The sequence below is a fragment of the Cricetulus griseus genome, chromosome 4, assembly GCF_003668045.3.
Source record: "Cricetulus griseus strain 17A/GY chromosome 4, alternate assembly CriGri-PICRH-1.0, whole genome shotgun sequence".
Lineage (NCBI taxonomy): Eukaryota > Metazoa > Chordata > Mammalia > Rodentia > Cricetidae > Cricetulus > Cricetulus griseus.
In genome coordinates, this window is record NC_048597.1 from 4,059,219 (window position 1) to 4,072,852 (window position 13,634).

At 50.1% G+C, this 13,634-nt stretch overlaps 1 protein-coding gene across 6 annotated transcripts in view; it reads right to left on the reverse strand.

Annotated features, from left to right (window-relative positions):
* Nucleotides 1–12,535, reverse strand: part of Dop1b (DOP1 leucine zipper like protein B) — an 89,537-nt gene extending 77,002 nt beyond the window's left edge. For 5 of the 6 annotated variants that reach the window (XR_003485329.1, XM_027415635.2, XM_027415634.2 and 2 more), the window contains exons 1-2: nt 12,427–12,535; nt 9,556–9,720 (exon numbers count right to left, since the gene is read on the reverse strand). Coding sequence is in view for 5 of the 6 variants with exons in the window: in XM_027415635.2 (XP_027271436.1) it covers nt 9,556–9,693 (138 nt within the window). In the remaining variant the exon portion in view is untranslated. The other variant, XM_027415633.2, reaches the window with a different exon arrangement.
* Nucleotides 12,536–13,634: the final 1,099 nt, after the last annotated feature.

Here is a 13,634-nt window from a genome sequence, read left to right on the forward strand (position 1 = left end):
TCTAGGACACTCAGGGCCAAGAACAGGGCACTGCGGTTGGTGTACAGGGCACGGGAAGGACATGACTCCTCAGAAACACCACATGGGCGTTTTCCTTCTGGCAGCACTGGGGCTGAGTGTAGAGCTCCGTTTGCCTGGTGTTCATCAGGCCGGGTTCATTCCCATTCTGCATTTTTTAAGGACACAAAAACACTTTTACCATCAACTGTCAATTGTGTCTGCATGGCTGCCAACTGTCGACTGTGTCTGTGTGGCCACCAACTGTCAAATGTGTCTGTGTGGCCACCAACTGTCAACTATGTATGTCTGCATGGCCACCAACTGTCAACTATGTATGTCTGCATGGCCATCAACTGTCAACTGTCAATTATGTATATCTGCACGGCCATCAACTGTCAACTGTCTGTGTGGCTGTCAACTGTCAACTGTGTCTGCATGGCCACCAACTGTTAACTGTCAACTGTGTCTGTATGGCCACCAACTGTCAACTGTGTCTGTGTGGCCACCAACTGTCAACTGTCAACTATGTCTGCATGGCCACCAACTGTCCACTGTGTCTGCGTGGCCATCAACTGTCAACTGTGTCTGTGTGGCCACCAACTGTCAACTGTCAACTATGTCTGCATGGCCACCAACTGTCAACTGTGTCTGCGTGGCCATCAACTGTCAACTGTCAACTGTCAACTGTGTCTGTGTGGCCACCAACTGTCAACTGTCAACTGTGTCTGTGTGGCCACCAACTGTCAACTGTCAACTATGTCTGCATGGCCACCAACTGTCAACTGTGTCTGCGTGGCCATCAACTGTCAACTGTCAACTGTGTCTGTGTGGCCACCAACTGTCAACTGTCAACTGTGTCTGCGTGGCCACCAATTGTCAACTGTCAACTGTGTCTGTATGGCCATCAACTGTCAACTGTTAACTGTGTCTGTGTGGCCACCAACTGTCAAATGCATCTGTGTGGCCCACAAAGGATCCAGGCTCCAGCTCAGATGAGGTTAAAAGATGGGTTTGGTTGAGACACCTTTGGCTGTATAGACACAGACTATCCACCATGCAATTTTAAATAAAGGAAACATAATGTAACTTATGAAACAAAAAGTCCACGATAGTGTTGCCCTGGGGGGCAGCATTCAGAAATACCTGGAGACATTTACCACTTTTCTACTGGGGGATGGGGGGGAGGAGGGGCGAGGCTATACTGGCGTGAAGTGGACAAGAGGCCAGAATGCTACAAACATCACTTAGAGTGCACAGAACAGCACCCTCCACCCCAGACACCTCCTGCACCAAGGCTGAGACACTCGCATGCAGAGGAGCAGGGTTCCATCTCTGGCTTACAAATATAAAGAGAAGCACAATAAAAATATCCCATTCTCAATGGAACAAAAATAACCAAACAGTGTTTGTTCCTTTTATATCTTTGTAGCAGAGGAAATCCCTTTCAGAAGCTGGCCTGCAGCGTTCCTGCCACATCTCAGTTGTCCCAGAAGTCACAAGGCCACATCTAAAGTAAACTGTGCCATGGAAAATGGAATCAGCAGGAATAAATCTGAGAACTGGAGAATTATGCCTCTGGCTACCTCCCACGCCATCTCTACATGTAACAGGGGGCTTTTTAAGAGAGGGGACTGGGTATCAGGGGGGCAGCCACATGCCTGCCCCACACTCAGAAGTGAGGAGTCTGAATTGAACCCAGCTGCTCCCACACTGAGCATGCTCAGTGTCGCTCCCTTCCTTGGCAACCTAATTAGACTATCTTCCAGCATACCAAGGCACTGAGACAGCTAGCTGGGGAGTCACAAGAAACACTAGGAAGAAAGGATCTGTCACTTGCATAAAAAGCAACACTTTGAGTTATCACTCATATACATAATTTTAAGGGCATATTTTATTTTAAAAAATAGCATGTATGTGTCCATGTGTGGGTATGTGCACGTGAGTGCAGGTGATCTCGAAGCCCAGAGACACTGGGTCCTCTGGAGTTGGAGTCACAGGTGGTTGTGAGCTGCCTGGCGTGAGCGCTGGGAACTGAACTTCAGCAAAAACAGTATGTAATCTCTCCAGACCAACACTTCACATACTGATTAGCTGGTGAAATGGCACACACAGTAACTGCACAACAAACTGATTCTTAATAAGAAAAGCAGCAGAGGGCGCTGGGGGAGGCGGTGAGACACTGAGAAACACCAGAGGTTCTTCCATTAGACAGAGCTAGCCAGTAAGAAGCCCTAGACATCGGCCAACAGTTTTATAATTAATATAGAGTCTCTGAGTGTTCATTTGGGGCTGAAGCAGTAGGATCTGGTAGTTCAAGAAACTGCAGCAACAGGAAGGTAGCATTAAAATTCACCGAACATTATTGTGGCTAGAGAGATGCCTAGTGGCTAAAAGCTTATTCTGTCCTTGCAGAGGACCTGAGTTCCGTTCCCAGCATCCATGTTGGGCAGCTCATAACTAAGGGTAACTTCAGCTCCAAGGGCCCTGACACCTCTCCAGAAGCACCTGCACTTGCTGGCATGCATGAGCACAAGCAGGACTGAGAAGGCTATGCAGAAACTGTCCATTTGTTTTCTGTCCCTTCCCTCTATCATGAGCACTTCTCCTGTTAGACTACTGGTCTACCTCATCTGAAGGCCACATAAGCCAGACTGTCACATCGTGATTTATTTCAAGGTGCTCCCTGGCTGATGTAGCTACTTCCAATTATTTGTTACCATATACAACAATGAAGGCTCTTACAACTGCCTTTGTGTTTTATGTTCATGGGATTACAATAAATTTATAATGGCCCATGTTAACACTCTATACTTTATCATGTGGGAAATGTAAAAGTCACAATGAACTTCTACTCCATTCCCTCTGAATAGTGGCTCAAGTCTGCCCATACTGAGTGCTGAGGATAGGGAAGCACCACAGCTCCCACACACAGCAGGACGTAGAATGGTGCATGCCCCTGGCAAACCATTTGTAGCGTCTAACGACATTAAATGTGGGGCAACAGAGATGGTTCAGCAGCTAAGAGCACTTGCTACACAACCTGAGGAACAGGGTCTGGAGCTCAGTACCCTGTTAACAAGCCTATGACACTACACAGTCCCAGCTTGCTCCTCACTGCCACTCAAGCACAGGTATACACACCTATACACACATGTGCACACACACATGTACACGCGTGCACCTGCATACACACATGTGCACACATATAAATAGACAGATAATAAATAAGTCTCAAACAAATTAAAACAGAGCTGCACTTCCAGTGGAACCAGGTTCAATTCCCAGCATCCACATGGCATTCACAACTGTCATGACTCCAGTTCCAGGGAAATTCTCCAAAAGTCACACAAATAAATCATTACAGAAAAAATAAAACACGCCGGGCGTTGGTAGCGCACGCCTTTAATCCCAGTACTTGGGAGGCAGAGGCAGGCAGATCTCTGTGAGTTCAAGGCCAGCCTGGTCTCCAGAGTGAGTTCCAGGATAGGCTCCAAAGCCACAGAGAAACCCTGTCTTGAAAAACCAAAAAAAAAAAAAAAAAAAAAAAAAAAAAAAAGGAAAGAAAAAGAAAAACTAAAACACATACCCACTGGAAGAAACTCGCCTGTCCATTACCAGGAAATGGATGCACAAACACACAAACCGTGTATCTGTGGACCTTACTCAGCAGTACAAGGTAAATGAATTATCAGTATCTATAGCTTGGTGAGACGTCAGAATAGCTTTGCTAAATGAAAGAGGCCAGAGAAGGAGAAACAGAGGGCGTGCCCATTTAGGACAGACAGTCTTAGATAACCCAGGCTAGCCTTAAACTCACTTTGTAGCTGGAGGCCAACCTTGAATTCTTGAGTCTCCTGCAGCGAACACCCAGCTGCTGGTATTACAAACTTTTACCACCACACCTGGCTCTGTTTACATGAGACTTTTTAAAATACAAACTCATCTACAGTGGCAGAGAGGAAGAAGACAGCTGTCTGGTGATGTGGATATGAGATACGACAGGGAACTTCTGGAGGTGACAGACACACGCTCTTGATGGTCTCACAGGGCTGCACGCATGTCAAAACCCATCAAGTCACACTGACTATGTGCAGGGCCGGTGTTTGGCTCAGTGGTAGAGTTTTTGTGAGGACTTAGCTTGTAGAACCATGTTTAGGTACTGTGTCAACACAGCTTGTCTGGAGGTGTGGGCTCCACTAAAAGGACAGATAGGACTCAAATACCAGCTTGAAGGTTGGTGTTCACATGCAAACAGTTGTCTGGATTGAAAGGCAGCCAAGTTTAATTTGCTGTTTTGATTACTCTGCCTTTACAAAATACTATACACTGTCTTTTAAACAACACAGATTTACCTCTCACAGAGGCCGTGAGCAAGGGGCAGCTGACTCGGTCTCTTCCTGGCTTGCAGATGCCTGCCTTCTGGCTGTGTCTTTGCATGGGGTGTTTGGAGAGAGCAGGCAAGCAGGGAGGTGCCATTTTCCCCTCTTTCAAGGCCACAGTCCTGTCAGATAAGGGTCCATCCTATGACTTCAGCTAACTTAAATTGCCTACTAATGACACTTTCTCCAGAGTCACTTAGGGGTTGAGTCTTCAAGATACTTCTGTCCATGTGGGGAGAGTTCAGCGTCACTTTCTAGACCGAGCAAGGTAATGAATGGGCCACTATTTCTTTCCTGGACCCTGAACTCCATTCTGCTGGATGACACACTGCTGTCATTTAGTTATTGGTCCCTGGAAGGTTAACTGCCTGTGTGAACCTGGCTGACTGCCATCCCTCCAGCAGACTATAAAGGATAAACTACAAACAAATTCTTTCACTCAAACACAAAATAAATTGGCTATCCCGGTCACAAATTATTGGAAAGTGTAACCAACTCTTAGGCAGATGGAAAGCTCTTCTCAAAACAAAACAAAAAAACCCTCAACCTTGTTGTGTTTGAGAAGCTCACACTGGGAGCTGAGTCACCGATGTCCTCAGAGTCTCAGCAAGGCCCCAGTAATCTGGGATCACGGCCATGATGTCATCTGAACCCCTGAATGAACACAACACACCAGAATTCAGCAGCTGCTGCCACACACTGGAACGAGGGGTTTGAGCTGATCACTACTGGTGAAGAACATTAGATGGTTGTGAGCAAGAGGCTAAAACCACAGCTCCAGCAGAGGTGCCACGTGCTAGCAATGGAGAGTTAGAGGTGAAGAGACAGTCCCCAAATCCTATGGCTGGGAGGGGCATCTCATTACCTCCCTTCTCCAGGCCCAGGCAGCAGGAGAGAAGAGTGCTGGCTTGGCTGCTCAGGGTTGGGAAGACACTGGACACTCTGGGACCCGCATACACATCTGCAGGATGTAGGTTACTTGGTCTGAACAAGCTAGTTAACAGCCCGTGGCAACAAAATCGCACTGGCCTCATTTGGGCAATAGGGTATAGGCACAGCCTATTCTCCATACATGAACTGCATAGACACTGGCAGGAAAACGTGGGAGAGCCTAACAACAGCATAGCTCTAGGGTCAGTCACACCAGCTGAGCCTGTGGAGAAGCATGGTCAGAGCTGGGTGTCAAGCTATTTGACAAGTATCTTTCTATTCTATTCTATTTATTTTATGCTACAGTACTGGGGATTGAACCTACAGCCTCACATGTTAGGCAAGAGTTTCAACTCAGAGTTGTATCTTAAACTCTCTTTTTATGTTTTATTTTGAGACAGGGTCTTGCTAACTTGCCCACGCTGGCCTTGAACTCACTCTGTAGCCCAGACAGGCCTTGTATTTGCTGCAGTCCTTTCTTAGCCTCCCAGTAGCTAGAAGGGCATCCAACACCACCAGGCCTGGGGCATGTTGCAGACACTAAACAACATAGCACAGTGGGTCTTAACACACAGTAAGTTCTCAGTGAATGTCAGTTATTGAAGGCAAAGTTCAGGATGGAGTCTGACCTGGCACCCGTGTCCCATTGAAGTCTTGCAAACCCTTTAGTCTGCTCTGACCCACTGCCTAGTCACAGCAGGAGAGAACAAGAAACATAGGGCTGCAGCTTCATGGTCTCATACGCATACAGCCCTGGGTTCAATCCTATCACCACACACACGATGCACCATCACGGGGTGGAGGGTCGGGGTCGCAGAGAGGCAAGTGCCACACCAACCGTGGAACGTGAGACCTTGTTTTCCACAGGGGCCAGGGGGGGAGAGTAGGCGGTGCTGGCGAGGAGGTGATGGAGGAGGAGGAGGAGGAGAAGGAGGTGATGGAGGAGGAGGAGGAGAAGGAGGAGGAGGAGGTGATGGAGGAGGAGGAGGAGGAGGTGAGGAGGAGGAGGTGACGGAGGAGGAGGAGGAGGAGGTGATGGAGGGAGGAGGAGGAGGTGATGGAGGAGGAGGAGGAGGAGAAGGAGGTGATGGAGGAGGAGGAGGAGGAGGAGGAGGAGGAGGCGGCAGCAGCATCAAGCTATACTGCCCAAATGACAGGTGGGATTTCTTGGGTAAACTCTTAGCAATCAGTGACCTTTTAAATAAAACCTTTACCCAGGGCAGCACCACATCACACCAGGGAATAACCCTAAGGAACAGGTGTAGGAGCTTCATCCAGAAGGGATGAATGACTCAGTTTGTACCAGTCCTGTAGAGTACTGGAATCTGCCCGTCTCACACAGTGCTGCAAACCTGGGCCAGGCTTGTTTACAGTGGAGCCCTTTCACTCTGTCTCAGAATTTGCTCACTCTTACTGGAGTCATTCTGTTTCCCACAACACCAGGACAAGCAACAAAAGTAATGTTGGCTACAGGTTTTCCTGAGGAATCAAACCCTTCAAAGCATCCAAGACTGTCCCCCCAGCACCCAGGACAGCCCTGGATACCAGGAATATAGCAGGAAGACAAAGCGCAGGGGGCCTTAGCTGTACCCGCAGCAATAGATTAGCTCTCCAGGCTTCAGTTCTCTCACCTGAAATGCACCCAAGAGTGTCACTGTGGCTTTCCTGTCATAGAGTCAGTTAATAAAACACATTCTGAGCCGGGCAGTGGTGGCGCACGCCTTTAATCCCAGCACTCGGGAGACAGAGGCAGGCGGATCTCTGAGTTCAAGGCCAGCCTGGTCTACAAAGCTACACAGAGAAACCTTGTCTTAAAACAACTAACAAACAAACAAATAAATAAATGAAAGAAACACATTTCTTTCAGACTGCTATGCAAGCATTAGCTCTACAAGATGTGATGGTTAATACTGTCAACTGACAGTCAGACCTCTGGTCACATCTGTGTGAGCTTCTAGAATAAGATAACTGAGGGAAGAGCCGCACTAAACGTGGGCGGTTTCCATTCCCTACTCTGAAGTCCTGGACTAAATAAGGAGAAAAGGAACTGAAAACCAGTGTTCAGCTCTCTCTGCTTCTAAAATGCAGATGCAATGTGACCAGCCACTCCAGCTGGCACGGCGTCTCGACACGTACATGGTGTCCACATGTTTATGCTGGCAGAACACTCACACACAGAGACACACATACTGCGAGGACTCGAGAGACAGCTCAGTAAAGATGCTCAGCTCCAAACCCGGTGACCTCAGGACTCATGTGGTAAAAGGAAAGAACCGACTCCTTCAATTTGTCCTGCGATCTCTATATAAACTGTAGCACACACATGGACCAATACGTGTATACGCATGTGCACACGCACATGCACGCACACTCACGCGCACTCTCTCTCTCTCTCTCTCTCTCTCTCTCTCCCCACAATGTTCTTACTGTCTTCCCTTTTGTCTGTTTTTGAGACGCCCGCCCGCAATGGCCCCGGCGGGCCTTGATTCACCCTGTGCTTGAGCTGGGCTCCTGGTCTTGTGTGTCCCTGTGCTGACCCCGGTGCGGTGGGTGTGCAGACACCAGGAGAGTCAGGTGCTGAGCAGCACAGCACCCCTCATCTCCTGCTCCTCCTCCCTTCCCCTCATTAGCAGGCCTCAGGAGTCCCTAAGTGCTACCTTCCTTCTTCCCCAAGGGTTCCTTGGCTGGGGCTGTCCAACCAAGGAACCTCAGGCTCCAGTATCCTAAAACCCTCAGTGTAAATGTGTCTTTCCTATTGAGCACCTACCTGATTGTGACATTTCCAAGTGAATGTGCCTTGCAGGAAACCAGGCATTTCCTGGCCAATCAGCTGCAACCTCCTATCTCACCAAGCCCGACAGCCATCTGCCAGGCTGAACTGTTTGCCCCACCCCCATCCTATGCTGGGAACTGAGCCCAGGGCCCTAGACATGCCAGACAAGCGCTTTGGGAGCTGCTTTCTGGTCTCAGAGTGAGGGTGCTGAGGTGGGTATGTGGGAAGGGAGACTCAGCTGCGTATCCAGGGTTCCAGTCTCAGTCTTGCCACACCCCCCACCCTCCACCCCTGCCCTGCCCTGTTCCTGGGAAAGACACAAGGAGGCACTCTCTGCTCAGTGGGGTTTTCTGGGGTTCCTTGTCCTGTAGAAATGAGATCCTCGAATTCCCATCTGATACTTATACTACAAACCCAAGTGCTGCCCAAACAGCAAGAGAGGGTTCTCTACTGTGACCACAATGGCCACTGGGTGACTAAGAATCCCTACAGTGTCTTCCCTTTGGGCGGAACAGGAAAGTCACAGAGACAGCTGAAGTGCCATCTGATCCTCTTGCATCTTCCCAGACCACAACCTTTTCTCCACACCAAAACACACACACTCACACTCACACACACACACTCACACACACACACTCACACTCTCACACTCACACACACACACTCACACACACACTCTCTCACACACACACACTCACATACACACACTCACACACACACTCACACTCCCATACACACACTCACACACATACACACTCACACTCACACTCCCATACACACACTCACACACACACACTCACACACACATACACACACACTCACACTCACATACACACACTCACACTCACACTCTCATACTCACATACACACACTCACACACACTCACACAATTAGTTTGCTTGCTATTCTTCTAGAAGTTACCATTCAGCAAAGAAAGGGCCCAAAAATTAGAGCACAAAAGAAACGCAAAATGCCCAGCAGGAGCAGACAGAGTAACCTTTGAATAACTGGGCTGACAATTTTAAATTATCAGTACACAGACTCGTGAAGAAAAGGCCACTCACAAGTGGGGGACACACCTGTAATCCCAGCACTTGAAGGCAGGGGCAGGTGGCTCTCTGAGTTCGAGGCCAGCTTGTTCTACAGAGTGAATTTCAGGACAGCCAGGGCTACACAGAGAAACCGTGTGTCAAAAAAAAAAAAACAAAGAAAAGAAAAATAGAAGAGGCCACTCCACCTGTGTCAACGCTATAAAAAAACCAACACAATAGATTCTGTGCCGGGCAGGTGCTGGAACTGTTGCATGCGTGACATGGTCTAAGCATGGTAAGTGTGAGCTACACAACCACTGGATGTCCTTTCTTTTCTGTTTTTCTAGTTGTGCTAACCTTCACAAATTCCTTACCACAATAAAAAGATGGCCCCGCCCCCACAGCCCCACCGCACACCTTCCAAACAGGAAATGCCCTGTACCTTGTTGAGCTTGCCAAGTGAAGATATAAGATCTGCCCATTCACTGGAGGACTCGAAGTTTCTTAAAGCCTTTTCGATGACCGAGGAGTAACTTCTGTATCTGTAATCGTTTAGCAGCTCCTGCTCTTCTGGGTCCATCTTACCCTCTCACACCGATGGAGGGATCTAAATGCAAAATCAGAAATTACATGAGGGAGCCGCTCCAGGCGGAAATCCTTCCCAACTCAGCTTGAGAGATCTGTGTCCACAAGCTCACTAGGCAATCCAATTCAAATATTTACCAAGGCCCCTAGGCTAGGCCTAGAGGTAAATAAAGATAATGAGCTCCCGTCCTCATAGATTCTGAGGGACACAAGTGCACTGGGCAGAAAAAAGCAAGGATACTAGGACCTGCCTGATGGATAGAATCAATTTTAGTAGAGAAACTAGCAAAATTACATCCTACTGCTGGCTGGTAATTCTGAATGCAGAAGGTCCCTCCCATCACAAACCTGAAAGGTCCACTTAGCAATTCAATCCTCTACTAGACTAGAGGACTGGAAATCTCCACAAAAACCAAGTAAGAGGGCCAGCTAGATGGCTCGGGAGGGAAAAGTACTTATGAGCCTATCGACCTGACTCTGTGCCTATAATCACAGCACCTGGCAGTGAGGTAGGTGAATTAGGGGTTCAAGATTAACCTCAGATTTGCTGTGCGTGACAGACAGACCTAAGATGTGTGAGATCTTGAGGCTCATGACAGACAGACATAGGTAGACTGGGGGAAGGAGAGCCTGAGGTGCTGCAGGGTGCAGGGGAGAGGAAGGAAACAGAAGCCTAGTGCAAATAACCAGCCAAGCAAGATCACAGCTTATATGACTTCATTTGCTCGAAACACCTGAGGTGTGCAAGTCTCTCATGACGGTAAGCAGGTCAGTGGTTGCCTGAGGTAGACCAGAAACAGATAAGGTCACCAAAATGTGGTTATGGCAATCACTGCTCAACTCTGTGAATCTACTGAAAATCACTGAATTATACACCTGGTGAATTCTGCAGTCTGCAAATTATACCCAAATTAACACTTTTCTTAAAAAACAAAAAACAAAAAAAACAAAAAACCTAAACTCTGAATTCCATCCACTCAGCACACTCTTCCCTCATTTTCCCAGTTCAGAAAGTGGCCCCTCAGTTGGCCAGACATGTTGCTCTAGACTCTTCATTCCCCTGGCCTGCCGGCTACACTCAACCCAAGTCCTGCGGGTTCTGCCTTGTCCCTCTGTCCTTCAGTGCAAGCCTCTGTCACCTGTAGGTGTCCAGAGTCTCCACTCTTGTTCTTCCCCCCTCCCATGCTCTCACACACAGCACTCCCAGAACCCTCCTCTAATGTAAGTGAACTCTCCCTACACTAATAACAGTCTACCTGGCTCCGCTCCTTGCCCCCTTCACTCACAGGGCACATTCCAAGGCAGGCTCCTCCAACCACACAGCCTCTGAGCTGCACTATGCAAATGAACCTACAAAATTCATTCTCAGGAGCACATGCAAGCTTTCTCTGAAATAACAGGCCTCATGCTTTGTGAAAACAGAAGGAAAAGGTGATGATCTGGGACAGTGGTTTTATTTTGCCACATCAAGTCAACAAAGTTCCTATAGCCTTGAAACCTAAAGCTGAGCACTTCTTTTTTTCTCTAAGAAATTTTCAGTCTGAAGTCTAGCATAACTACAGTCCTGAAATATCCTATGTACAGTTTGTTTATTAAGTGTCCCAGAACCAGGGAAACTTGAGCAGGACTAAGAGAGGAGCTGCTTAAACCACTGCAGCTGAATTTGGCTCATGGTAACAGAGGGTACACTGGAGTATGCAGTCTAGTCTGAGGAGATAGCTCAGAGCTGAATTCCATCCCCAGAACCCATATAAAAAGGTCAGATGTGGTGGGGCAGGCACACACTTGTAATCCTAGCACTGGGGCTCTCTGTCCATAAACCTAGCCTAATCTGAGCTCCAGGCTCAAGGAGAGACTTTGCCTCCAAATCAAATGGATGGCCTTCCTGAGAAATGAAACTCAAAGCTTGCCCCCCAGTGCACACTCGCACGCACTCGTGAGCACACACACACACACACACACACACACACACACACACAGACTGACTGGGACAAGAAGAAAAAGGAAGCCCAACTATCAGCGGAAATGCCCTCAGAGTCCGCAGGTGTGGACTGTTGTGTTACCAGGAAGAGAACTACCACTGATAAGATCGGTGTTCAGGATACAGTCTCTGGCTGGCCCTGGCAAGGAGGCTACCAGCCAGGGGTGAAGGCAGCAGGTACAGTTCTCTGCTATGGTCCAATGCTGGAAGAAAGTGGGGGCTGGTATAACAACATGGCTAAGAAGTTTAGAAATTATTCATTCAGGCTGTTTAAACACCTTCAAAATGCAGGGAGTGGGGAATTACAAAACTACATGGCTTGTGTGTTGGTTCAATTCATCTTTCACTAATGAAGCACACTGGAGTCCCAAGAGAGACATTCCTGCCGAAAGATGAGAATTTTAGGAACTAGTTCAGCGGAATCTCTGCTGCAAGAGTGACCAGCGTACTAATGTTCTTCTTGCAAGCTACTCTGGACACCTTTGTGAGATACAGCAGTTCAGTAAACTGAGTGCTATGTAGGCTGCAAACAATTACACACAAAGGAACAGGGGTATGCACACGTGGAACTGACTTATTACCCTTAAAACATACTAGGAGCTCGCTCACCTTACCCATTCCGAGTTTCTTAGCTCGAATGGAAAGCCCCATACCGCCTGCCAGATCCGGAAGTCGATTGTAAATATGCTTACAAGGAAGGACTCAGATGAACACAGCAAACCGACAACCAGCAGCCTTCCAATTTACCTGTAGATAATATGTTCCTGCGTCTACAGCACATCAACCCTCTTCACCAACTGGCCCAGTTTTGAATTCCGTCTGTGAGATCAAATGGCACTAGGAAAGAAAAAAAAAAAAAAGACACCTGATATCTCACAGGAATCGCTTTTAAAGGTGGGGAGTCCTCAACAAACAACCCCAGACAGGTTTCCCGGGAGGGAGACCGCTGTCAGCCGGGTGAGAGCCTCCTCGGCGGCTAGTCCGCAGGCGCAGGGCCGGGCCGGCTGGTGCACCCACAGGGGAGCCGGGGAGCCCTGCCCGACCAAGGCTGAGCATCCAGAACCGCCCCGGGCCGGCTAGGCGGAGAGGGGTGGCCGTCCGACCTCCACCTGCGGCCCGAGCCCCGCTCGCAGGGACCCGCCGGGCGCAGAAGGCCGGGGCTGAAGCCCACACCCACGCGCGGCCGTACCCGCAGTGCAGCAGACGCGCCGCCGCCGCCGAGCCCTGCGCTCCACCTCGACCTGGCGGCGTGGCCTCGGCGGCGGCGGCCAGCCGGGCGGCGGCGGGCGGGCGGCGAGCCTGCGGGCGGCGGGGGACAGCGGCGCAGCGTTACGGCAGCGAGCGAACGAGCCGCGGGCGAGCGGAGAAGCGCAGCACCCAGACCAGCCGCCGCCTCTCCCGGGCACAGGCGGCTGGGGGCGGGGCCGGAAGGCGTGGCTGCGGGACGGGGCGGGATCTGGAGGCAGGCCCTCGGCGAGGGGCGGGGCCTCGGGCGGCTGGGCGGGGCCCTAGTGGGCAGGGCCATGACCTCGGCGCGTGGAGGGGGCGGGCTTTGACGGTAGATTGTGCCTCTGTCCTCGTGGGCGGGGCCTGGGTGGCGGGTGGGCGGGGCCTATGCGGGATGGGGCGGGGCCGAAGGAGGAGGCTTGGCTCTGGGGAGGGAGGTGCCTGGAGACCCCGCTTGACGGGTGGTGGGTGGGGCCCCGGGGGCGGGGCCTTGGAGTCCGAGGCTTGTGTGAGCGAGGTCTGGATTGAGTGTCCGAGCTGCCCTGGTCTGCCCGTGGTGGGCGTGGCCTCGCGATGCGGTCCGGGAAAGCCTCTCAGGGATGGGCCTGTGACCCTGGGCTTTCCGGACACCACCGAAGCACAGGACGTCAGTCAGGGCCTGCCCGGCGTCGTCCACCCCGGCTTCTTCGGCCCTGCGCTGCGTCAGGACCACACCCACAGCCTACACC